The sequence below is a fragment of the Megascapheus bottae genome, chromosome 28 (genome assembly GCF_031878675.1).
Source record: "Megascapheus bottae isolate mThoBot1 chromosome 28, mThoBot2.hap1, whole genome shotgun sequence".
In the NCBI taxonomy this organism is placed as follows: Eukaryota; Metazoa; Chordata; class Mammalia; order Rodentia; family Geomyidae; genus Megascapheus; species Megascapheus bottae.
In genome coordinates, this window is record NC_143536.1 from 6,712,825 (window position 1) to 6,738,850 (window position 26,026).

Genomic DNA, 26,026 nt, shown 5'->3' on the forward strand with positions numbered 1-26,026 from the left:
GAGCCCTTGCCTTGAGGGATAATGCTAAGGGACAGCACTCAGGCCCTGAGTTCAAGTCCCAGTTACTCCCGCACACACATAGCTTCACACCCATTGCTTCCTCTCCCCAACTCTCTTAACAGAGAGGGGGTATGATAATAGTTTCCAAATCTATGTCCTGCTGTTAGGCAGACAGATGGTGGGGAACCCTCTGGCCTCCCCCTTCCCCCATTGCTACAATTTGCAACTAAACCTCTCATCCCAAGGAATTCTCAACAAAACATATTGCACATGACTGCATGGGAAAAAATTGCTTTTGCCCAGTAACTCAAAAGTTCATCTCCTCAGAGTAGTTTTAACTTGGCAGGACATTGATATTTTGAAATCAGAGCTTCCAAATAATGCTCCAAAACAGCTATGAACTTACCTACAGCAATCACATAGGGAACTCATGATCTAAATAAAGGTAGGCTTTCTGAAAACATCAGATTCTCTGTACCAACGAAGCCATCTGTCCAGGGTGACAACTGGCTGGATTTTGGGGGAGGAAAAAAACCAACAACAACAAAACCCCAAACCTCTGTAGTCTAGTTGAATGGCAAAGCTCTTATCTTCACCTTTTAGCCTGTGGTCCCAGTCACCCCTTTTAAAGACTATTACATATCATCTATGGCTGTGAGAAGGGCAGGATTTAAAAATTCTTTCTTTCTTTCTTTCTTTCTTTCTTTCTTTCTTTCTTTCTTTCTTTCTTTCTTGCTGTGTGTGTTTTAATTCCCTGTTGGGGCAAAGACTAAAGTTCAAAGCAAATTCAAAGGTGCTTAAGGGAACATTGTAAAATAACAGCTCTTGGCAGCCAATGCCTCAAATGATAAATTTCAAACCATAGAGATTACATCTTTACTGCATGTCCCCATTTCAAGAGACAAATTGTCAACAGTGAAAACATCTTAAAAATGTATCGAGCTTACTAAGTGTCAAACAAAACTTGAACATTTTCGGTACCTACTCCAGTCAAAGGAAGTTATTACACTCCTCTTGCAAAACTAATACTTGATCTTATTTCTTTCCCAACCTGATGAATCTCTTTCTTCTACTCCTTGGAGAAAAAGGTCTGCTCCAACAGTGAGAGTACCTTCCCTTGGATTGAAGATCTGCTCCAGGTGGGAGGACTTCCTCCTAGAATTATCAATACAACTAAGAGCCTCAGAGGAGGTGGGCCAGAGCTTTAGATTTCACTTCTTGACATTCAAAGATCCCATTGTTCCAGCCACCCAGGGTAGTCACAAAACATCAGCTGCTTGGAGGGGGAGGGGCTTAAATTCCCTCAAAGGAAAGCAAAACCAGGAAGGTCTCTAGCAACTCACAAATTTCAGAGAGACCCACTATAGCCAAAAGCCCAGTGATCCACAGGTAATCCAATGGACAAGACTTAGGTGAAGGGACCCCTTTCTTGACTTCCCCCCAAATCCACCCCCTATAGCCATTTCCCATCTTCATGACAAAGGAGTCCTTAAGGACGGGGCTGTAAAATCCCTGATAACAGCTCAGATTACAAGAGCAGTTAAACCAGGTAGAGTTACCAGAATTCCTCCCCTACCCTACCCCCTTGGCCTGCCAGGAAACTCCCTCTCTTTCCTTTGTTGTCAGAGCAGTGCACCAGAAGCCCACCCAGATGATAGGTCCGTTCAAACAGCAAAGGTGCCAGTGGTTGCCCCAGCCGTCACTCAAGTATGTTGAGATTCCATTGGCCGCCTGTGTATGGTCCAGCCCAACCACATGGCTGGCGGTCTATAAAAGTAGCCTGTGAGATTAGGCAGGGTCTCCACGGCCCTGGCTGATCAGTATGATTCTCAATGCTAGTCGTGGAATAAAACTCTGTTTAGCTTTTGCTTTTGTGTCAGACTCGTTCCTTTGATCACGGACCCTAACGTTGGGGGACTGGACCCTAACATTAGGGACTTTTCTCTAGTTAACCAGCAAAAAGCTGCACATGGAGCTGTGGCTCCAGTGGTAGAGTGCCAGCCAGCCTTAAGCAAACAAACAAAAAAGGTAGAAAGAGAGAGAACTGAAATCTATATGAGAAAGTTCTGAAATCTGTAACATCTTTGCAAAAGGACAAGGCCTTTCTCTCTTTCCCTAAACACACATGCCCCCAGATAAACTCTTCTTCCCATTCTTCCCAGAACTGGCCTTCTCAGAGCCACTTCTCTGGCTGTCTGGAATGTACTTCCGGCCAGTTCTTTCTCCTTCAGATTGCTCCTCCTTCTCCTCCTCCAGGGCTGAGCTTAAGTCTCTGGGTAGCCTTTTTGTTCCACCTTGGTACCAGATACAGCTCATCCCCAGTTTTCTTCTTTCCTTCCCCTTACTGAGGATCAAACCCAGGACTTTATGTTTGCTAGGCAAACACTCTACCACAAACCTTGCATCTCATTTTATGTTTGAGATAAGAGTCTCAAACAGGGGCCGGGAGTTTGGCCTAGTGGTTAAAGTGCTTGCCTAGCATGCATGAAGACCCGGGTTCGATTCCTCGGTACCACATACATAGAAAAAAAAAAAAGCCAGAAGTGTTGCTGAGGCTCAAGTGGTAGAGCTCTAGCCTTGAGAAAGCCCAAGGACAGTGCTCAGGCCCTGAGCTCAAGCCCAGGACTGGCAAAAAAAAAAAAAAAAAAAAAAAGAGTCTCAAACATACAACCCGGGCTGTTCTCCAGGTCACTTTGTAGTCTTGTAATGATTTTGTTGGGTGGTAGGCATTTCATGTGTCCCTTTTCCTTCGTTGTGAAGCCACTTCAAGCAGGACCAGTATTCAAGCAGAGTCACAAAAGGATGCCTGCTTATTTGGCAGATTATCATGATCTGTCAACTACAAATACCTAAACAGATGTTGGGTTAATGAACTTTGTGAGATCAGTTTGCACATCTGTAAAATGTGCACAATAACAATGCCTGCCTATCTGCCTGCCTCCTGTGGCTATGGAGAGGACTGAGCAGACTTGAGATGTGTGTAGTGCTCGATGAAAGTGTGTTACTATGGCAGTATGGGGCCTGGGGCAATGCCTCCAAGGCCATATGTCACTTTCTCTGCAACACTGTGGACTGAGCTGGGTGGGCTACTCCTCAGCAGAGACTGACTGCTTGGATCCCAGCCTTGGTAACTGCCTGCTCTGTGTGTGTGTGTGTGTGTGTGTGTGTGTGTGTGTGTGTGTTGAGACTATTGTGAAACACGGCCCCCCCCAGTCCACTGACTGTTCCTATTTGCCTACCCCTACCAAGCTTCCAAGAGCACACCTCCCATTGCCCAAATCCTTGCCTTATCCATTCCTTTATCCACTTTTCCAGCTTCCCATCCCAGGTTCCTGTATGCCCCTTCCCCCACCCCGCACTGTGGCCCTGACCCTGAGAAGTTACAAATCGGCTTGTACAGTGCTTAACAAACAATTTGCAACTCATCAGCCAGGAAGCAGCCCCCTCAGCTACATCTGGCTCCTCCTGTGTCTCTCTGTGTCCTGATAAACAATGATAAAGATGCTTTGGGGGAAAAAAAACAAATCTCCTGCCAACCCAGCTACAGAAAAGCACAGTTTTATTATGGTGCATTAGGCCAGAATGACATATGCAACCTCACAGGCAATGAGCTGGTGAAAACATGAAGCATAGTCCCTACACAATGGGCTTGCTTATACATCTGCTCTCAAGACTCATGATGTCTGGCTCAGGCTTGTAATCTTAGCTGCTCAGGAGACTGAGATCTGTGAATCCTAGTTTGAAGCCATCCCAGACAGGAAAAGTCTGTGAGACGCTTAACTCCAATTAATCTCTAAACAATGGAAAGTAGAACTGGGGTTCAAGTGATGGAATGCCAGCCTTGAGTGAAAAAGTTAAGGTTCAGTGCCCTGGCACTGAGTTTAAGTCCCAGTAGTAGCACAAAAACAAGTAAAAAGAATCATGGTGATTTGTCCTCAGGTAGAGAATTTGATGGCCCTGTTTGTCCTATATTCTCTACTTAGGCTGGGTAATCAGTGCTTGCCATTGCACTGGTTTTTGCCTGCCTGGAGGGATGATGGAACTTTCTTTATGACAAAGATGGTTACAGTCCAGAACAAATTGCTCAGGTAAACTCTCATGGTGTGACAGGACTAGGGGGGGGGGATGGGACACTGTCTTCCTTATATTTGCATATCAAAGAGTTGTCTCCCAAGTCCTCAAGAAAAACAAGGCTGGGTAGCCATGAAGGCCTGAAGCTTATTGAGCCTTTATAAAGACTGGCAAGGAGCCTTGACAGAATGGCTGTTAAAAAAAAAAATTAAAAAGCATGAATTACAGCCACTTGCCACTACAAGTGAACCTTGAAGGCTAAGGGAAAGAAACCAGACACACAAAGACAAGTCCATTATAGGAAAGGCATCTAGAAAAGGGAATTCATGGAAACAGAATGTAGATTTGAGGTCATTAGGCCTGTTTTTCTCCATCTCCCCTTCCCATCTTCCTCCCTCCCTGTGTCTCTCTCTCTTCCTCCCAGTGCTGAAGGACAGGTGGAAAGACAGTGGCAAGAACTGGCTTTTTAAAGGACTGGCCTGTTGTGGCCTGTGGTGGTCTAAGGAGCCAGGAAAAATTCAGGGCTTAAGCAATAAATACTTTCAAGGTGGAGTGGCCTGTAGCTCTAGACGAAAAAGAAGCTAAAAAGATGGAACAAGCCAGAGTTCGGGCCTGTGTAGGACTCTTCCGCCCACCCTAGACCACTGTATTGCTCCCTTGGTGAACTGGGCACAGCCATGGTGGAGGAACCGCGCATGCTCACGATGAATGTCACGAAGCGCGCATGCTCACGATGAATGTCACGAACTGCGCATGCTCCAGGTTATTTCCCTCCCCCCCCCATGCTGCCCAACTAACTCGTGCTGCAAGGTGCCACCGAGGCTCAAGGTCACCTTCGGGACGTCCTGCGCAGAGGCAGAGGACTCTACAGAGACAATATGGCAGCTGGGACCCCCCCCCCCGTCCCCGGGTCGCCCCTCGGGCTCCCGCAGCCCTGTGGCCCTGGGGGCTTGTGGGGTGGGGGGGCGGAGAAGAGACATTCCCGAGGCGGGACAGACGACAAGGAGCCGGCCTGCGTGGAGTCCGCTTTTTAATACTTTATCCATAATGCAAACAGGCATAAGTAGGCTTGGTTGTTGTTGAATCCCGGAAAATCAGGAGAGGAGAGCTATACAGAACAGAGCATGCGGCGGCGAGCACAGCCTGGCCGACCTCGCGGAGGGGCTGGGGGCCGGCGCTGGCGCACGGAGGGGGGTGGAGCGCGGGACACCCGGCGGCGGTGAGCGACAGGGCGAGGGGCGTCGGGGATGCCGGCAGTGTGCGCGTGCGTGGTGAGCTAGGACCCCCCCCCCCCTTCACCCTTGCGCTGCCCACTGGCCCCGCATGGTCACCGCATGGTACAGCGGCAGCACTGACCCACCCCACTGGCCGGGCCTTCTCCAAGGCCGCTGTGGAGCCTAGAGGAGGGTCTTACAGGACAACAGCTCCACCAAGATGGGTGCAGGGCCCCAGGGCCAGGCCTCTTCCCACCCAACCCAACGAGTTCAAGAGCAATGACATCTTGGTGGGGGGGGGGTCTCCAGTCCTGCAAGGGGACAGTACCCACTGTCCTGTCACCCTTATTGGGAGATACTCAACATCCTAAGATAACCAGGACCAAGAATGATCCAGTCCTCCTAGGCTAGCCATTGCCTATGGGGCAGTGGTAAGCAGTGTGTTAAAGGCACACTTGCTTCTGCCTGCCAAGACCACCGTGGCGTTAAGAACTGATGGTTTTGGATGCCTGATTGCTCCACAACTGCTTGAGTTTATCAGAACAAAACAAACTCATAAATGCTCTGAGGGCTGTTGACTTCTGCCCCCCTCCCTGCAGGTTGAGTGTTTCCTGGCTGAAATGCATGGAACCAGAAATATTTCTGATTTGGGGAAAAAAATTGTTCTTCTTTAGGCTTTTTGCTTTTAGGTTTCTTTAACAGGGTATCTTGGGGAGGTACCTTATGTTGGACTGTGGCACTTGAACTAAAAACAGACAGCAGAGGGCAGCACTTAACCAGAACCCTGGACCAGAACTAAACTCATTTTTAATTCTCTTCACTTCTGATAACCCATTGTTCGGTTATCCAGAATCTTAAAAGTGGGAGAAGCTTGGGGCTAGAAGTGTAGGCAGGCCTATGCAGGAAGGAGCTGTCTGGTGCGGAAAGAGGGCTTACTTTATCTGCCTATGGACAACCATTTCTGCAGGAAGTTTGCTTTGGAGATGGAAGCTGGAATCAATCCTTGGACACTGCAATTTAATCCTGGGAAATGAGTGACATCTTAGAAACCTTCCCCAGGCCTCCCAGGGGAGAGGAGGAGCTACTTGGGTTTAGATTATGTTGATCACTGTGGCTACTGGCTTTCCTCCAGGCTGGAGAGGCTCATTGTGGACTCCAATTGCCTGGTCTCTATTCATGAAGACTGAGAAGGAACATTCAGAGTTAAAAGGTAGCAGGTGCAGTTGTTACTTGGATAATACCCATATTCCAGGACTGGGACACCAGGGGGGGGCACGCAGAGGAGGGGGAAAGTGAGACATGCTTTGCCTTTTGACTTTAAGGGAGCTCTTGGGGGTTTTTGTACCCCAACTGTAAGTCCTTCCAAAGCAATGCAGGCCTCCAAACAGAATCTATGCACTGTAAAAAAAGGAAAGATAGGATTCTGTCTAATAAAATAAAATGAAACAACATAAATGAAGGACAGAACTGGGGACCCAGGGCCGATCCCTTTGACACTGTGGCACATGGGGATTTCTTGGCTGTCTTGGAATTGTTCCTTGGCCTTGACCTCTAGCACTGCATTGGAAGAGGGACCCTCCTGTGCACTGGACTCTGAGAAGAGGACCTCAGCAGGCTGAGTCCTATTTGACACTTCACTGTGTCTATTAGTTTTGGATCAAAGTGGAAGTTATTTATCAAAATTATTTTAACAGGTTAAAAATTTGGGAGACCAGTGCTAGAAAGTCAAAAGCCCAAGGGCTGAGGCTGGATCCTCACATGGAATTCTTATGATTTCTTGGGATGGCTACTTCCTCCCTTCTGATTCTTTACAACTGTTTTCCCATATGTTAACCAAGGGTGATGCGACAAACCCCATTTGAGGGAATAAAAAACATAACAGTTGTTTTCTTCCTGGCCATTGCTTATAGGATCCCAACATTAAAGTTCAAGCCATTCTTCACAAGGTGATGTGGTAGAAATGGAGGTGTTTCCTGCCCCCTTCCTTGGCAAAATGGAAAGGTCCTATCTGCACATGGCTTCCTCAGACAGGATGTCTTGTAGTCTCCAGGGCATGGGGTCAAGGTTGGCTGGGACAGGGCTCACTGAATGTGCCCACAGCAGCTAACACTGGCTGGGATGTGAGTTTGGACAGGGAGTTTGCCTATCCACTGCTTGGAGTCCATTTTCCAATAAACGCTCTGTTGGCATGGAGAAATATCCCTTTTAGTTCTCATGTCTCCTTCTGCAGCCATGGCATGGCCTTTTTTTTTTTTTAAGCTAGAACACGCAAGGAGCTCCATTATAGTCACACAGGCTGAATTAACACAGCGTAGGAGTGTATTTGTGTCATGGTGGGTCCTCGGTGGGGGACCTGATCTACAACTGACACAGTTGCACACACAGATGTCAGAGGGAGACCCAGGCCCATCACAATCCCCCCATGTATACACACACACACACACACACACACACACACACACACACGAGCAAAACAGCATCATAGAAGAGGAGCAAGGGGTCTAGAGTGGTCAAGGGACTGGCTCAGGAGACTTCTGAGGTCCAATGCCTGGAGCTTTTCAAGGGACCCTGGAAGACAGACCTTCACAGGAGAGACAATCAGCCACAACCCGATGGATTCATGCACCTGCGATCTGCCTTGGCAGTGAAGGGCAGGGAGGATGCAGTTTTGTCAGAGCCATTGCAGAATATAAAGGCATTGCATTGCAGCAGGAAACACAAGGAGACCCAGGAGGGTGGATGACACCACTGAGGGGTGAGGACCGGAGGAGGACCAGGACGAGAGGCAGAGCAGGGCCCTTGGGTAGCGGGGAGGGGTCCCACAGCAAAGGTTCAGCCACGTGTGTCCATGCGTAGGGACTGTGGCCGCCTTGGCTGAAGCACTTGTGGGCGGCCACCCTGCCAGCCATCTGGGCAGAGAGATCCAGTTAGGAGCTGAAAACCCTGTCAGAGGAAAAGGAAGGAGTTAGTGCTGAGACTGCTGAGGTGCTCTACTTCCTTCAGATGTCTTGAAGACCAGGGGCAGGTGTGGAGGCTCACGGCTGTAACTCCAGCACTCAGCAGGCAAAGGCAAGAGGATCCTAAGTTCCAGGTCAGCCTGGGCTATAGAATGAGACCTTGTCTCAAAGAAATGAACTAGAAGCTTGGGGAAAACCATCACTCTGGGCTCTGGGATTTCTTGTTTGTTTCTTCTGTAGCCTTAGTTGTGTTGGATGAGATTCCAAGCTCCCCTTGAATGCATAAATAGATGGACAAATGAATATCTGGTCTGCCATAGTCAATATCCAGCTCAAAAAGTCCCATCCCTCCAGGCAGATATAACTCCATGGTAGATACATGGCTTGGATGGGTGAATAAATGAAGGGATGAAGGGATGAATGGAAAAATGGGTAGGAAATGAAAGGATGAAAAAAACAGATGGTATGTATGTGTCCATGAATGAATGAATGGATTGGTGAATAAATGAAGATAAATGATGGGTAGAGTGTAGATGGATGAATGAATAAATGAATGGATGGGTAGTCTGATAGAAGAATAAATGGATAGATAGATTGGAAGAACAGATGGAAGGTTGGATGGGTAGCTGAATGAATGGATGGTTGGATGGATGGATGGATGGATGAATAGATGGATGAATGGGTGGACAGATAGATGAATGGATGGGTGGGTGAATGGATGAATTATGAATCCAACATAGCTGCATGTACAGGTATCTGAAAGAAGCTTTTGACAACCAGTCAAGGAAGGTATGATCCTCAAACAAGGATTGAGCCAAGAGACACAAGACAGCTATGTTGCCTTAAGGCAAAAACACTGAGGATAATGAGTATAAGAAACATGTGCTGGGGCCGCGAGTTTGGCCTAGTGGTTAAAGTGCTTGCCTAGCATGCATGAGGACCCGGGTTCAATTCCTCAGTACCACATACATAGAAAAAAAGCCAGAAATGGTGCTGAGGCTGGAGTGGTAGAGCCCTAGCTTTGAGAAAGTCAAAGGACAGTGCTCAGGCCCTGAGCTCAAGCCCAGGACTGGCAAAAAAAAAAAAAAAAAAGAAACGTGCTTTTTACTGCTAGCAGACACAGCAGAGATCTTATCTCCCAGGAGCTCAGCAGATTTTGGGGAAGGGGGTACTGTATATTCAGATGGCAATCGTGAGATTGCTAGTCTCCTGGTGCCTAGCAATTTCTGGAGACTGAGTGCAATTGTCAACATCCCGTCCATTGTCAGTGGCAGCATTGAAGAAGCTCCAGCAATGTGGAGAGTGAGGGAGCTGGTTTGAAGGATAAAGCAGTGGTAGACTACAACTTCCCAGAGGTGAAAAGTTCCTCTCTCTACTACCGAGTGCCCCAGATGGATGTAGGAATGCACAAGACAGGTTTCTTTGTTCTGGGGTGTGTGTAGGGAGTGTTCAAGGTCCCCTGAAGCCTTGTCCCAATATCCAGATTTCTGATCTAGTAGGTCTGAAGAGGCTGAATACTCACATATTTTTCTTTCCTTCTTCTTTCCCTCATTTTTTTTTTTGAGACAGATTGTTACTGTAGAGCCCAGGTGTACCTCAAACTCACTACACAGCCCAGGCTGGCCTCCGGCTCATGATCCTCCTGCTTCCATCTCCCCAGTGCTGGGACCAGAGTCCTGCAATGCCTCACGCAGTGAAAATGTGCACTGTTAATCCCATCACCGGGGCTCTGATGGTACCACTGCTGGGGTGGGGACCCTCACACCACCCCATCCGACATGTGACCGCAGGGAATGGAAGACAGGGCTGTGCCCCCCTCCCCCGAGGACTCATGCGCGTACTCATCCGTGTCTTTTTTGCTCTCTTCAATGAAGGCAATAGACTCAGATCTAAGGCGATTGGTCACTTCGTATGTTCGCAGGGTGACTCCGAAAATGTCCTCGTGGTACCGGTTGTCATCCTGCGGGGAGACACAGTCAGAGGATGGAACTCAGATGCCAGCCAAGGGCTTGAAGGGGTCATATACACTCTGGGATGGAATGCACCTAGAGAACATGGGCTGAGAGAAATGAGACTGAACCATGTTTGTCGGGGCTGTCACAGCTTATCCAGTGCAGTATAGGACAGCTCTAGGGGGCTGAGATTGGCTGTGGAGGTCTGAGATTCTCTCTCTCTCTCTCTGTCTCTCTCTCTGTCTCTCTGTCTCTCTCTCTCTCTCTCTCTCTCTCTCTCTCTCTATATATATATATATATATATATTTTTTTTTTTTTCCTACTTGGGGAAGTTGCTCCCACAGTTAAGAGTTGGATGGCTGGGCCGCCACAGTTAACAGCCAGTTAAGGATCTTCCCTCCTGGTGCACGGCCTGGAAAGCTAAGCATGGGCAGCTCAGATTCTACTTGTCTCTCTTGGACCCATTGTTTGCTAGTACTAGGGTCAAAGGTGGGACCTCAAGCTTCATAGGTGGCAGATGCCGTGTCTTCTGAGCTATGCCCCAGCCCCTTTTGCTTTCCTTTATTTTTACAGGGCCTCACATTAATTCTGGGCAGGGCTTGGACAGCTTTCCTCCTATTTACACTTCTTACATATCTAGTATGACATGCGCCAGCCACCACACTCAGCTTTATCAAGCTGAGTGCCTGAGCTGGCCTTGAACCATGAACCTCCTGGCCTCTGTCTCCTCATTAGGTGGGATGACAGGAATGAGCTACTGCCCCAGGCCTGGACCGATCTTTTTGTGCAGTATCTATCTACCTATACAACTGCACAAGGCGGTGCTGCAGCTTGATTCTAAGGGGAAGGAAAAGTTGGGTTAGAATAGCTTCCGATGTATTAATTTTCACACGTTGTAGCCTACAACCATATTCACGACATGAACCTGCAGACCCAGCCATCCTTTCTTCTCTCTTCCCGCTGGTGTCCAGTCAGAGCTCAGAAAGCAGTCTGGATGTTGTCATGCCCCCCTCCGCTGGTGACGCAGGGAGGGAGAGGAAGAGGAGACCGGAAGCTGAGGGAGAAGCTGGTCCTTCACTCACCCTCAGGCGGCTGATAAACACACCGGCGTCCTCCTCCGAGAGCTTCCCCTGCTGGGCCATGATGCGCTGGATGGCCTTGAGGACATCGGCGGCCATGGTGACATCCCCACAGACATAAATGTGGCCCCCTTGCTCCTTCAGGGCTCGGTACACAGGCTCTGCCAGGTGTTCCTGTAGTACGTCCTGCACGTACTTCTGTGGGGGCAGAGGCCAGGTGAGAAGAGGCTGGGCTGCACTGCCAGTCCCAGGGGCCAGAGCTCACGGGGAGGGCTACGTAGCCTGACTCCATGAAAGAGCGGTGAGGGACTGTCTCCTGAGTGGCTGGGATTACAGGTGTGCACCACCACACCTGGCCTCAGGTGGTTTGTCCTAGAAATGGTCCCCAGGGGAAGCTGTCCTGTACGTCTGCTGCCAGTCTCCAGTGCCCCTGACTGCCTCCTTCTCAGAATCCTGACCTCTTTTCTGGGATCTCTGGGCCTCCCCAAGACCCAACATCCCCGAGAACCACACTCAGTCCTGTAGCTTGTGTCCATTCTCACAGGTAATTTGCCCAATATTTTTTAAAAAGAAGTCTCTATGGTTAACGTCGTAGTTCTGGTGGTGGTAGTATTGGGGATTGAACCAGGGCCTCTCGTGCACTAAGCAAACACTTCCAGCTGTGCACCATCACACCCAGCCTAAACTTTATTATTCTTTGTGCCAGTGCTGGTGCTTGAACTCAGGGCCTGGGCACTGTCCCGGATTTAAGCCTCCCGAATATCTAGGATTACAGGTACCCAGCTTAAACTCTGTGTGTGTGTGTGTGTGTGTGTGTGTGTGTGTGTGTGTGTGTGTGTGTGTGTGTGTGTGTGTGTGTGTGCTGGTATTAGGGCTTGATCCCACAATTCTACTTCTGGGTTTTTTTTTGGGGGAGGATTGTGGGGGAGGAAATTGTTAGAGATAAGAGGCTTCACGGGCTTTCTTGCCTGAGCTGGCTTTGAACAGTGATTCTCAAATCTCAGCCTCCTGAGTAGCTAGGATTACAGGCGTGAGTCATGGATGCCTGGTTGTTGTTGTTTTTTTTAAATATATATATTTTTGTCAGTCATGGGACTTGAACTCTGGGATTGGGCGCTGTCCCTGAGCTCTTCAGCTCAAGGCTACTGTCCTATGCCTTGAGCCACAGCACCACTTCCAGTTTTCTGGTGGTTAATTGGAAATAAGAGTCTCATGAACTTTTTGTGCCTGGGCTGGCTTTGAACTGTGATTCTCAGATCTCAGCCTCCTGAGTTGCTAGGATTACAGGTGTGAGCCATCGTGTCTGGCTTAGAACATTTTTTTTTTAAATCACACTAAAATCCATCTAAGATACAGTTTCCCATTTTTACATTCAGTGGCATTAAAGATATCCATAATGTTGTGCAACCATCACTAGGAACCAGGGTTCTGGAACTTTCCTGTCGATCCTAGTGAAACCCTAGGGCCACTGGGTAGTCACCCCTTCATTTCCACCTTCCTTCCGTCCCTGGGAGAATGGGCTGGCCTGGATCTTTCTGCAACCCTGTAATGTGGTTGTTGATATTTACAATAGATGCCCCGTCTTCTGGGCCCTTGAGCTTAGCATGGCTCGCAGAGGGGATGTGGCACATGTGTGCATGTGTACGCATGTGCCAGGCGTACCTTTGGTTTGTCGGGCTCCCGGGAGTAGGCTGTGTAGAGCTCTCTGAAGACCCCCTTGCTCTTGGCTTGCAGCGTCTCCTCCCTGTAGATGTGGTCAATCTGGGCCTGGCGACACCCGAAGACCAGGACCATGGGGCAGGGCTTCAGTCCTGAGGAACGGGAGACCTGTGTCACCAGCGGCTCTGGTGGCTGAGTGGGGTGGTGGGGTGGAGATGTGGGATGGGGGTGTGGTGTGCAGACAAACACTCACAGACCTGGGGCAGGAAGGTGTGTGTACTCCAGCACCTGCCAAAATGTCCCCCACTTAGAAGATGCCCAATAAATACTGTGTGGCATATGATACTGTGGTGGGTTCTTGTTCTCCTCCCAGAGCTGAACTGCTGGGTCTTGCATGGCAAGTCACAGCCCGCTGTCCACTTCACCACAGCAGGGACTAATGCAGACCCCTTCAGACCCCAGTCACAGAGCTATTGGGTCTCCAGTCGACCGTCAGATTGGGTTTAGGCCCCCTAGGACAGGCTGTGTGGATGGTGTGTGGGGGAGCCCGTGGCTGCTGGCTCTACCCACCTTTGTGTTGGATGTCGAACTGTCGTTGCTGCCAGAAGCTTCGGAAGGGGGCGATGCCGGTGCCCGGGCCCACCAGGATGCAGGGGACCTGAGGATTCCGCGGCAGGTGGAAACTAGGGGCACTGGTCAAGGAAGAGAGAGTCAGAGCCTTGCGGGGCTCAGCTTCGACCCCCCAGGGGTGGAACCTGAGGCGGCCACGAGGCTATTCTGGGGAGAGCCAATGAGATTTACAGCCCTTTCAGGGGCTGCATGGCCCTGTCCCTCTGCGATTTGAACTCAGGGCTTCGCGCTTGCTGGTTCAGGTATTCTACAACTCTAGCTGGGGCTCTGGCTTTATTTTTCACACAGGGTCTGGCTTTTGCCCAGGCTGGCCTGGACTGTGACCCTCCTGCCTCTACTTCCTCAGTAGCTGGAGTCACTACGTACAAGTTCTTGGTTGACATGAACGCTTGCTAACTTTTTTTTTTTTGGGGGGGGGGGTGGCCTGGGCTGACCTTGAACTTCATTTCCACCTTTTGAGTAGCTGGGATTACAGGTGTGGGCTTCCGCCCCAGCTCTGACATGGAGCACAGGACACATTTTTCCTGAACTCCTGTCTTGACCTGACTTTGCCTATAGGATTTGATTAGCGGGCTCTGCTGCTCTGTACCCCAGTTCTGTTTCCCTGGCAACCCGGAATGATGCAGGACACTGGAATCCAGCCAGCAGTCATCTCTTTCAAACACCCACTCCCACTCCGACAACACCCAGAACCAAGATCTCTCTCCCCCACCCCTGTTTTTATTTCCCTGTCATCCGTCTGTCTGTCTCTCACTCACCCCCTCACAAAGCAAGGAACCGCTTCATCAGCAGGAATCCGGTTGAGCCAGGAGGAGCACACACCGTGGTGAATTGGTCCTTCTCCATCTAGTGTAAGGGGCAAGTGGTCAGGCTCCCCAATGTCCCCATCCTGTCTGTCCCCAACCCTCCGGGGAGAAATACTTGCCCAGAGGCCACCATAGGGACTTCCTGGCCTGGCCCATTTTCTGAAGGAGAAGAGAACCCGAGCGGGCCCTGGCTGTGCAGCCCCGGGCGCTGTAGGTATGCATGGGTTTCATTCCGGGCTTGTCGCTCCGGGGGCTCCTTAGGGGGTCTGGGTAACTTGTCAGGGTCCTGTGTCAGCCCCTTGGGGCTCTAGGGAGCAGAGCCAGGACCACTGTGTGAGCTGTGACTCCGCAGACAGCCCTGGGGCAGCGGAGGTGACTTGTCCTCAGTGCTTCCCTGGGGCCCAAAGGGGAGGAGTGAGCCAAAGGGGAAGAGTTGAGGCTCCCCAACATGCATCCTGCCTCTTCCTCCTTCTGCCCTGGACCGGTCTGCCTGTTTACCGTCCCTCTTGGGGTCCCACCTCGGGTGTGGTAGTTGACGATGGCCACGGTGAGGTGCACCTCGTCGGGGTACATGTCGGGGGAGGAGCTGATGGAGTAGTAGCGGGGCTGCAGCAGCGACAGCTGGGTGAGCAGCAGCGTGGTGGGCATCTGCACCGAGGGGAACTCCTCCAGCACCTCCACCACCGTGGGGTTCTTCCCCCACTTCCACTCCTCATACTCCTGCAGCCCCTGAGACAGAGGACACGGGACAGCCTCGGTGTGACTCTGGGGTTCTGGGTGGTGGGGGGGGAGAGGAATGGGCTTGGAGCACTCACACCTCTAATCCTAGACACTAAGGATGGAGGTTCAAAGCTAGTCCAGGGAGAAAAACCTGCCAGATTCCATCTCTAAAAAGAATCAGCGAAAGCCAGACTGGAGGTAGAACTTAAGTGGTATGGTGCTAGTTGAGCAAATATGAGGCCTTGAGTTCAAACCCCACACACCAACAAAGTAACAACAGCAGCACAGACCAAAGGGGCTATGAGACCAAGGTATTTGTTAGTTGGCCTTTGATGGAACAATCAGCTGATTTCCCGCTCCAGGCAGTCTGGCCTAAGGGTCATACTCCTGTCCATTTTGCTATCTTTGAAGGCCAAGAGCAAAGCATTGTGGAGTCATGACTCACAGACATGTGAGTATGTGTGTATGTGTGTTTGTGGTGGGGGGTAGGGGGAGAGCGAGCCAGGCCCAAAATGCTGACCTGTGACTGGCTGGGTGCTAAGGTGTTGAGGCAGGGCTGCCCAGTCCAAGGGGAGGGCTAAGTTCAAGACGGTACAGGGCAGCATGGGAAAAGCAGGCTGGGGGTGCATGGAATTCCATGTTAAGGAATGTGTTGATGGTAAAGCCCAGTTCAAGAGCCAGCAGGCCAGGGGCTGCTTTTTCCTACATCTCAGAAGACACATTCCGGGAGTTTGGCCTCCAGGTAGAGTGCTTGCATGAAGCTCTGGGTACTATTCCTTGGTACCACATACACAGAAAATGCCAGAAGTGGTACTCAAGTGTGGCTCAAGTGGTAGAGCCCTAGCCTTGAGCAGAAGAACTCAGGAACAGCACCAAGGCCCAGAATTCAAGCCCTACTACCAACAAAAACCAAAAAAGACAAAAGCCATATAATGAATGATTGTTGTCCTTAATGTACTATGTTATCTCTCATCTCTTTTGCTGTCCCTTGGTTATCTCATATTGCAACAGTATCTCACTTTTTTATCTGATATATTGGATATATTTGTATTTGGTTATTTGAAATTGGATAGGGAAGGGGGGAAAACCAAGATGGGGGGTTGGGAGGAGGGTAATGGGGACCAAGACATGTGAAAGGGTATCAATGTATGTGAATTAATGCACCTTCTATCTGGCAAATATCATGTAACCCTTTTATTAATTACAATAAAAATATTTAAAAAAAAGACATACTGCAGGGTTGGTCCTTTAGCACGATCACAGGAGGCTCACAGGAGATCAGGGTAAAGGCAATTGCACACACATTCACTAACAAAAGGCACCCTGGCCTGGCGAGGTGACTCATGCCTGTAATTCTAGCTACTCAGGAGGCTGAGATCTGGGGAGGTTTGAACCCAGCCTGGGCAGGGAAGTCAGGAGAGGAGACTCTTAACCTTCAATTAGCCACCCCAAATCCAGAAGTAGATTTGTGGCTCAAGCGGTAGAGTGCTGGCTTTGAGTACAAAAAGCTAAGGGACAGTGCCCAGGTCCTAAGTTTAAGCCCCAGTACTGATGTGCACACACCACTGTTGCACCCACATTACTTTGAGAAATTCTGTGCAAAATTTTGCAATCTATGGTTCTTCTTTATAGTACCCTTCCTCCGCTGATTCTAAGTTTTAAATCCATGACACATGCGCAGAGTCGAAAAGTTAAATAACTCTGCCAAACTCATGATTAAAAGGAATAGTCTCCTGTTCCGTCGTGACCATCTGTTTCCACCTCCCAGAGGTAGACCACTTACAACTCTTCAGCTGCCGTATGGTGTTTCCTTTCTGATTCCTAAATAATAAGCACTTGCTAATTAGCCTCTTCCTTGCTGTTGATCATCCATCCCCTTTCCCTGAGTGCAGAGGAAACATCTTTCCTGCTGAGAAGAAGACTTCACTAGAAGGAGCCCAGTTGGTCCTACTGGGGGTGGGACGGGGGGCAGAAGTCTGAAGGGAAAGGTACAGGGGAAAGAATTATCTCCATTTTTCTTCTAAGCCTGGGCTAAGATGGCAGTGCATGGAAGTTCAAGGTGGCCAAGGGTGGGGAAAGAGGACAATTCAATTTCTATGGTGGTCAGAGAGTTTCTAGTTTCAAGGTTGGGGAGGTGTGTGTGTGGGGGGGGATGGAATCACACACACTCAGTCAGGGACTGAGTTAAGGCTGGCCGTGGACCAGCCAACACAGCCACCAGGTCAGGATAAAAATCATGGCGCCCGCCGCTCCCCAGCGCCACCTGCTGGCGAAGTGCAGGAAGAGCCCTGGGACCCACCTTGCTAAGTACCAGAAGGCGCTGCTTCTCCTTCTCACTGGTGGCCAGGGTGGCGAACTGCTGTAGCTGCAGGGGTGTGGGTGGCGTGGTGATGTCCAGGTAGTACTTGAAGGCCTGGAAGACCGTGCAGGGCGGGAGACGAGGCTCATCTTTCCAGTTACTGATAATACCTGGGGGAAGCACAGTGAGAGTGAGGGCGCTGGGGGGTGGGGTGGAGGTGGGGGTGGCTGGGCCTTGTCAGCGGCCCAGGCTTGCCCTAAACTCAAGACAATTCTAAGTGTGACTGTTGTCCTGAGCGTGGAAGAAAGCAGGGACAGAGAGGTTAAGGTGTTTTCTCCAAGTCACACAGCTCTTCCATGTGAAGCCAGGTAGGCTGGCATCTGATCTTGTTCTAACCACCTCATCAGACGTGGTCCCCCTCTAGGCACGGTTTCTGGACTCCCAGAGAGCAAGTGCACCTGTACTGAGCATGGCTTTTTCTTGCCATAAACCCTCAACCCATCCATGACATTCAAAGCTGTATCCAGTGCTGCAAAGCACCTAGACACAAGTTAAAGCAGACAAGGAGGGGCAGGCAGGGTTATTCAAATACTATGCCATCAAGGACTTGGATGCCTGTGGATCTGGGGATGACGACTCTAGTTCTGTGCTCTTTCCATCCACAGTGCCCCCTCCCCAAGCCTCCACTTTATCAGGGGTACAGGTCAAGAAGGAAGAGCTATGTCCAGGGAACTAGCTGGCTAGATGGATGACAGAAAGTCAGCCTCTCTCTCTCTCTCTCTCTCTCTCTCCCCTCTCTCTCTCTCTCTCTCTCTCTCTCTCTCTCTCTCTCTCTCTCTCTCTCTCTCTCTCTCTCCTCTCTCTCCTCTCTCTCTCTCTCAGATGGATGACAGAAAGTCAGTCTCTCTCTCTCTCTCTCTCTCTCTCTCTCTCTCTCTCTCTCTCTCTCTCTCTCTCTCTCTCTCTCTCTCTCTCCTCTCTCTCTCTCTCCTCTCTCTCTCTCTCAGATGGATGACAGAAAGTCAGTCTCTCTCTCTCTCTCTCTCTCTGTCTCTGTCTCTCTTTCTCTCTCTGTGCTGTTCTCAGGGGAAACTTGTCACATTCTCCCAGAGCACCTTTGTAAAGGTGTCACATATTGCCACCAGAGGCCACCACAGCTCCTTGTACTGGGGCCTGGAGCCCACTAGAGGATACTGAGGTAAAGATGAGACATGGAGACCCATTTGTCTACGCAAGTTCTTTAAGACAGGCATGGTGGTGCATGCCTGTAATGTCAGAGTCTGGGAGTTTATGATCAGTTTGGGCTATACAGCAAGATCTCGACTCAGATGAAAAAGAGAGAGAGAATGAATGGCAAGGATGGGCCCTTACACAAGCTGGAACTTGATCTAATGAGTTAAAAAATGTGGGTTTTTGACAGCGTTGGTGGCTCACACCTCTAATCCCAGCTACTCAGGGGATTGAGATGTGAGGATTCAAGTTCAAAACCAGCCCAAGCAGGAAAAGTCCATGAGACTCTGATCGCCAATGAACCACTAAAAAGTTGGAAGTGGAGCTGTGGCTCAAGGAATAGAGCACCGGCTTTGGGTGGAAAAAGCCCGGGGACGGCATCCAGGCTAGAAAATCCTCTGAGGGGTGGCGGTCAGGAAGGGATGTGAGATTCACTCCCAGGACCGTGAGGCCGACTAGAGAAGACAGAAAACTCCTTCCCTAACAAGCCATCTGTGTGCTGGCAGCATGGTATCTGTGAGTCAGACTCCCCTCTCCTCCCAGGGAGGGCAGGACCCCTGGGGGCCGTTACCCAGGGCCGTGTTCCGTTCTTCCAGCAGCTCCACTTTCACCATCTGGTTGGTGGGGGGCGCGTCCTCAAGCCGCTCGATGAGCGCGTTCACCAGGTCCTCGTGGTTGCCAGGGAAGATGCCCAGGTGGTCTCCAGGCTGGTACTGCAGCTCCTGGTTCCCGTTGGTGTGGAGACGCACGAAGATGGTGGATCGGCTGGAGGGAGGGACCAGCAGAGCACATGGACAGGGCCCCCACCGGGTTCTACCTGGTAGTTTGCCTCACATCCATCCCTGTGGCCCCTCCTTCCGATCTCAGTGGGCGGTACCTGACTGGCACACACCCAATCACTCCTCACCTCGTGTCAGCCACTAGCTCCCCACTGGCTGTGGTTTCCCTGGGCTCCAGGGACCACAGAGCTGGCCCTAGGCACAGCCCCTCTTCCCTTCGTGCACCCTAGCACCCATACTCCCTCCTCCTCCTCCTCTTTGGCCTCTCCAGCTCACTCTCTTTTGTGGCTCCTTCCCATCTCCTCCTCCTCTGAGCACTGGAGCTCACGCAGGCTCACTCCTCAGTCTTACCTGTTCCAGGGTCTTTCTGTTTTGGCTTTGCTTTTTCTCTCTTGTATTCAAATCATTGAGCCTTACAGCATAATTTACTTCCTTTTTTTCATAGTGGGTGTCTGACCCCCCTGCTAGGACCACAGAACTCTACCAGAGTGTGGCATCTGTCCAATTTGGCCACTGCTGTAGCCTCAGTGCCTGGCAGTATATGGACATAGTAGGTCCTCAATAAGTGTGTGTGTGTGTGTGTGTGTACTGGGGTTTGAACTGAGGTCCTGGGAGCTGTCCTGTAGCTCCTTTTCCTCAAGGGTAGATCTCCACCACTTAAGCCATGCCTCTCCTGGCCTTTGACATTATTTGTTGGATAAAGGAACACTACAGTCCCAGGTTAAGCCATTGCTGGGCCATCTCCATTCTGTGCTTTGATCAGACTTCCCATGGAGCAGTACCCACTGGAGCCACAGATGGCGCTGTTCCCAAGCTAGGAAATTCCCTCTCTTGCACAATTCCAGGCTGCACACCCGTTTACAACCCCCAATATTGGGGGGTGGGCACAGGCTTGGCCTCAGGCTATAAAAAACTGAGATCTAAAAAAACCCTTAGACGTTTGTTGGTGTCTGCATGGGTGGGCTCTTGTGTATTGTTTCTTGGGGGGGGGGGAGGAGAGTGCTGGTTCTGGGCCTTGAATTCAGGGCCTAGGCACTGTCCTTGAGTTTTAAAAATTAATTATTTTTTTTTGCCCAAGGCTAATGTTTTATCGCTTGAGCTACAGCTCTACTTCCACTTTTTGGCTTGTTGTTTGGAGGGAAAAGTCTCACAGACTTTTGTGTTCAAGGCTGGCATCAAACCATAATCCTCAGATTTCAGCTTTCTGAGTAGCTAGACTGGATGACAGATGTGAGCCACTGTGCCCTAGCTTATGCAGTGATTATTATTATTATTATTATTATTATTATTATCTCAGTGGTTTTTAACAATTCTCTGACATACCACATTTTACCTGAGACCTGAAAATGGCAGGGTGGATGACACTTGGATAAATCAAATCTTTGCACTCACTGGGTGCCAGGAAGCTGAGATCTGAGGATCATGGTTCAAAGCCAGCTTGAGTAGGAAAGTCCATGAGACTCTCATCTCTAATTAACCACCAGAAAACCACAGGTGGAGCTGTGGCTCAGGGGGCAGACACCTAGCCATGAGCAAGAATACAGGGACAGTGCTCCAGGCTTTGAGTTCAAGCCTCATAGCCAAGAAAAAAAGTCCTTCCCGAAACAACTTTGCTCTCAGAGCTGCGTTTGCTTTTCAGAACAGCATTCTTCACTGCCAACTGGTTCCCGTGGTTGGAGATACTTGATATTCAATATGAACTTTCTACATTGTCTGCGGTATGTAAATCACACTGGAATAGACCAATGGGGCTCGCTATTTACGAAGTTTCTGGCACAACCAAGCACCCCTTTGTGCTACAAATAGCCACCACTCTTAAAAATAGTTCAGCTGGCACATCTTTTTGTGTAGGGAAAGTGGGAAGTATTTTTCTTGAAGCAAAGCACCCTTGCCTTAATATGAGATGGAACTTGGGTTGGGGAGGGTTGTAATTGTGAATACATTGTGTCAAGGTCTGGGGTTGCTCTCTTCTTCCTCAGGCAGGTCTTGCCCTTTCTGGAGCACTAAGCTTGTCAATCAGGGGGCCTGGAAAGGGGACTCATACCAGCCTTTAGGAGCAAAGGCATTCTTATCTCCTACTGGCGGTAGGCAGGGAATTAACCAGCAGGGGGCGCTGTAGGGCTTCTTATTTGAGAGATCACCCTGATGAAGCCTTGGGAATCGTTTCCTGCTTTCTTCCCGGACAAGAATGCTAGACTCAAACTTGCTCAGCAGGCTCACCTGTCCAGCCCCCTTCCTCTCAGGTTCTCTGGAAGTTGGCAGAAGAGGCTCTGGCAGATAAGGGGGAATGGGGCGGGAATGTGGTTGTCCCTCTCTCCCCAGCTGGGGTCCAGCTCCATCCATCCGGGGGGCTTTGTCATCTTCCTGCTGAGAACCTCAGCATTGCATGGCTGGGTCCGTCCCCCCCCCCTAGCCCCGAGAGAACCTGGGTGGGCTGGGCTTCAAACCACACTAGTGCTGCGTTCCTCAAGTCAACTCGTCAAATCTCAACGTGAGCCGGGCACCGATGGCTCACGCCTGTAATCCCAGCTGTTTAAGAGGCTGAGATTTGGAGATCACAATTCAGTCAGCCAGGGAGGAGGGGAGGGGAGAGTGGGCAGGAAAATCTGTGAGATTCTTATTCCCAATTAACTGCAAAATAAAGCCAAAGGGGGGCTATGGCTCAAGTGGTACAGTGTTAGCTTGAGTGAAAAAGCTCAGGGACAGTGCCCAAGTTCCTGAGTTCAAGCCTAGTACCAGCACACACACACACACACACACACACACACACACACACACACACACACTCACACACTCATACTCTAAGTTGGGCTGCTGTTTGGATAATAGATCATTGAGAGAAGAAAAGCCCAGGTGGCAAGAAGGTAAGTTAGATGGAGCTGAAAGCCCAGGTCTAGGGCCTCAGCTGAAATCCTAATGCACAGAGTGAGGGGCAGAGCAAGGCTAGGTGACTCTGGAGCTGGCTGCCATTCATTGTCAAGTGCACTGGGATCTCAGAGACCCCAGCCTCCAGGTCCTTTCTGAACCCTCCCTGTTCCTGTTCATCCTCCCAGAACCCCTCTGTCTTCCTGCTTCTCTCACATCTACCCTCCCTCACTGATCATTTCAAACTCTGCATTTCCCTTCCTCATCCTGGCTTCTAGAACTTTCAACTATCATGACTCCATCGTATTCTTTCTCTCTCAGGCATTGGTAGCTAATGGCTGTGGGTCATTACAAAACGGGTTTCCAGGCAGGATGGCGATGGTGGCCCTGTTCCCACCAGATCTGCACTCAGCGCCCTCCAAAGGCCTCCTTCCTGGCACCTGGTTGGCCATGAAGGCTCTGGGGTGGGGTGGGGATAGGGTTTGTGGTGTCTTGGTTACGACTTCCTGGGCCAAGAGTTTGGCTTTGGGCAGAGGAAATGGGGAAACCGTGCTTTTTTCTTCACTCAATTATCATCTTTCCCTTTTAATAATCTGTACAAAGCTGGAGATGGCACGAAGCCTGAAAATGGGTGAACCCACAGGGCACACTTTTAAAGAGACGAACACTTGGGTACATTTTGGTCCTTTCTGGGCCAATTCACAACCAGTTTTAATCCCGTGTCCCTGTTCCTAACCTCTCTGAGAACATCTCCCGCCAGTCATGTGCAGAACCTCAGCTAGTCCACTGGGGGAGAGCTGGGAGCAACTGGGCCCCCGGCATCTCTGCCCGTCTCCTTGCGTACTAGGCCTGAGGGAAGGCCGATTCCAATCGGGTGTTTCCTAGTGTGGGCTACAAGAAATTTCTAGCATTTCTCCTCTCTCCTCTTCTCCCTCCCTTCCTTCCTTTTTTCTTCTTTCTTCCCTCCCTCCCCACTCCATTCTCCTACTTCCTTTTCCTTCTTTTTCCAGGTCTGAAGTTTGAACTCAGGACCTTGCACTTGTTAGGCAAATGCTTTATCACTTGAAGCACTCCTCTAGCCCTTTTGCTTTAGGATACTTATAGATAGGGTCTTGAATTTTTCTGTTTTCCCACCTGAGATCCATGTTCTTATGTCTACATCTTTCAAGTAGCTAAGATTACAGGCATGTGCCACCACACCTGGCCTTTTTGGTTCAGATGAAGTCTTGTTAACTCCCACCCCTCCTCCCCACATCCCTATACCCATTCCTGGCTGGGTTTAAGAGTATAATTCTCCCAGTCTCCACCTCCAGAGTATCTGGGATTACAATCACACACCACCCACCATGCCTGCAGCCCTTCTCTCCTGTGGGATAAGAAAGGGAGTCAGAAGCCTGTTACAGTCTTTGTCTGTCTTCTCCCAATGCTACATTGAACTCATTATTCAAAGAGGTGACTTGGAAGGTCTGCGCGTTAAGTGTTTGGGGAGCTGGGAGAGCCTGCAAGAGCCCTGGGGCACTAGCCCATGGATCACTTTTCTCCAAGTTTTAGAAGACTACACAGACAGCACTGGAAATCACCCATGGCTAGAAGCTGGGATAAGGAACAGCTAGGGGACAGCCCAGATACTCTGTGACCGGCTGGCCACTGCACATCCCTCCCTTTTTCAAGGGCCATGGCAGCCTTCCCTCAGCATGCCCGCTGTCATCTGGGCATGCACTCATCTGGTTTGCTAGCTCTGGAGTCTCCTCACGAGGTCGGTGTGACCTTGCTAAAGTCACGGGCATTTTCTAACCATCATTTCTCCTATATGATGTTCTTCAAGTCCTGGGCTCAGGGGGCCCCAGTGGCTTTTCAAAGGCTGCACAGACTCTGGGACGGAGTATGGGGCCATCCAGTCCTCTGTATTCTGCCCCATAAAACAAGTCCAGGGTTCAGCAGCTATGCAATCATGAAGTGGACAAGATTCCTTACCACAGGAATCAACGTAAATCCCTTATTAAAGTTCACAAAGAAAACAAATTAACGATAACAACAAAATGACTCTGAGACTCAGAGGGCTGGGTAGAAAGTCTGCCCTGTGACTGTGCTGGGAGAGAGAGGGTGGCTGGGGGCAGAGAGGGCTGCAGGGATAGTGCCATGGTCCCAGGTGGTATCAGGGCATCTGTGCTGGCTGGGGACGGCAGTACAAGCCCAGCACACCGTGTGCTGATCCCATGACCTGCATGGGGAGTGGGGACCAGGGTGGAGTGACAATTCCCCAAAGGGCCCTGTCCTGGCATGAAGCCCAAACTTGGGGAAGCAGGTGTTAGGGACAACCAGGTTGGAGGCCCCGGGACCCCATGACAGCTTGGTCAGTGCCTGGGTTATTAGCAGGGCTCTCATTTGGGAAGAAATGAATATTTGGAGTCAATGGGAGAGTTATCTGGGCATGAAATACTAAGCTGAGTGCTGGTGGCTCACATGTAAAATCCTAGCTATTTAGGAGGTTGAGATCTGAGGCCTGAGGATCAAAGCCAGCCTGGGTAGGGAAGTCTATGCGAGATTCTTCTCTCCAATTAATCACCAGAAAACTGGAAGTGGATCTGTTTTTTTCTTTTCTTTGTTCTTTTTGCCGGTCATAGGGCTTGAACTCAGGGCCTGGGCACTGTCCCTGAACTTTTTCACTCAAGGCTAGTACTCTATGTCTTTGAGCCATAGCTCTACTTCCGATTTTCTATTAGGAATTTAACACAGACACTGGTTTGGGAAGGGAATGAATCTTTCTTTCTTCTTTTGATAGTACTGAGGTTTGAACTTAGGACCTCACACTTGCTGGGTCGGTGCTCTACCACCCAAGCCACACCTCCAGTCCTTTCTTCCTTTTCCTGTGGTCAGCACCCCCTCTCTGTCTATACCCCCAGGAGAGGGAGGGCAGGGAAGCAGATATGAAGAGGCAGCAAAGGCTGTGAATCTGGAGCCAGCAGGACTTCCTCCCCCCACCCCCATCTGCACGCAGCACACGCTGTGGTGACCAGCAGTCATGGAGCTGGCTGCTCTGAGCGGCCTGGGTCTTCCTACCTGGATTTTGGACTCTGGAGGTTTTGACGGCTCAGGAGTCGTGCAGCAGACACTCGTTTCTTGTGGACACTGGATAGACCTGCAGGGGCAAGAGGGTCTGGTTATGCTGAGCCCAGTGAAAATAGTCATCGATAAACCTCCATGGTTTCTCCCACACTCTCTGCGTTTCCCCTGCTACTTCTGCTGCTTCTAGAGCCCAGCGAGGGAAGGGACAGGGGAGAGGAGCCTGGCAGGCCACGGAGGGGCTGGGCGAGTGAAGAATAAAAAGTGAATGTGGCCAGGTGCCAGTGGCTGACGCCCGTCATCCCAGCTCCTCAGGAGGCTGAGATCTGAGGGCTACAGTTCTAAGCCAGCTCAGGCAGGAAAGATCATGAGACGCTTAGCTCCAATGAAGCATCAAAAAGCTGCAAGTGGAGCTGTGGCTCAAGTGGTAGTGTTCCAGCCCTGAGTGAGAACTCACGTGGACCCTCTGCACGTTGATAACCAAACTCCATATATTTAGAAACAATCAGACAAAGAAAATGTGAGTGTGGGTGGACTAAGTGGAGATGAAGATGATCCTGGAGAGAAAACTTCAGGGGTACCTGTTGCCATTCCCTGGGCAGGAGGTAGGTGTGTGCGCTTGGGACTGGAGAGGAGAGGGTTAGAGCATGGGAGCCGCCATCCCCAGTGCCTGCTGGAGGGAAGAGGGCCCGTTCCGCTTC

The 26,026-nt window shown here is 50.3% G+C and overlaps 1 protein-coding gene across 1 annotated transcript in view; it reads right to left on the reverse strand.

The window, feature by feature from the left end:
• Window positions 1-5,557: 5,557 nt before the first annotated feature.
• Window positions 5,558-26,026, reverse strand: part of Nos1 (nitric oxide synthase 1) — an 81,852-nt gene continuing 61,383 nt past the window's right edge. Inside the window, exons 20-29 of the mRNA XM_090320190.1 lie at window positions 25,323-25,401; window positions 19,190-19,383; window positions 17,389-17,558; window positions 14,888-15,098; window positions 14,322-14,409; window positions 13,504-13,625; window positions 12,937-13,085; window positions 11,278-11,472; window positions 10,084-10,202; window positions 5,558-8,228 (exon numbers count right to left, since the gene is read on the reverse strand). Coding sequence (XP_090176316.1) covers window positions 8,213-8,228; window positions 10,084-10,202; window positions 11,278-11,472; window positions 12,937-13,085; window positions 13,504-13,625; window positions 14,322-14,409; window positions 14,888-15,098; window positions 17,389-17,558; window positions 19,190-19,383; window positions 25,323-25,401 — 1,343 coding nt within the window. The 3' untranslated portion in view covers window positions 5,558-8,212. The remainder of the gene's footprint in view (window positions 8,229-10,083; window positions 10,203-11,277; window positions 11,473-12,936; window positions 13,086-13,503; window positions 13,626-14,321; window positions 14,410-14,887; window positions 15,099-17,388; window positions 17,559-19,189; window positions 19,384-25,322; window positions 25,402-26,026) is intronic.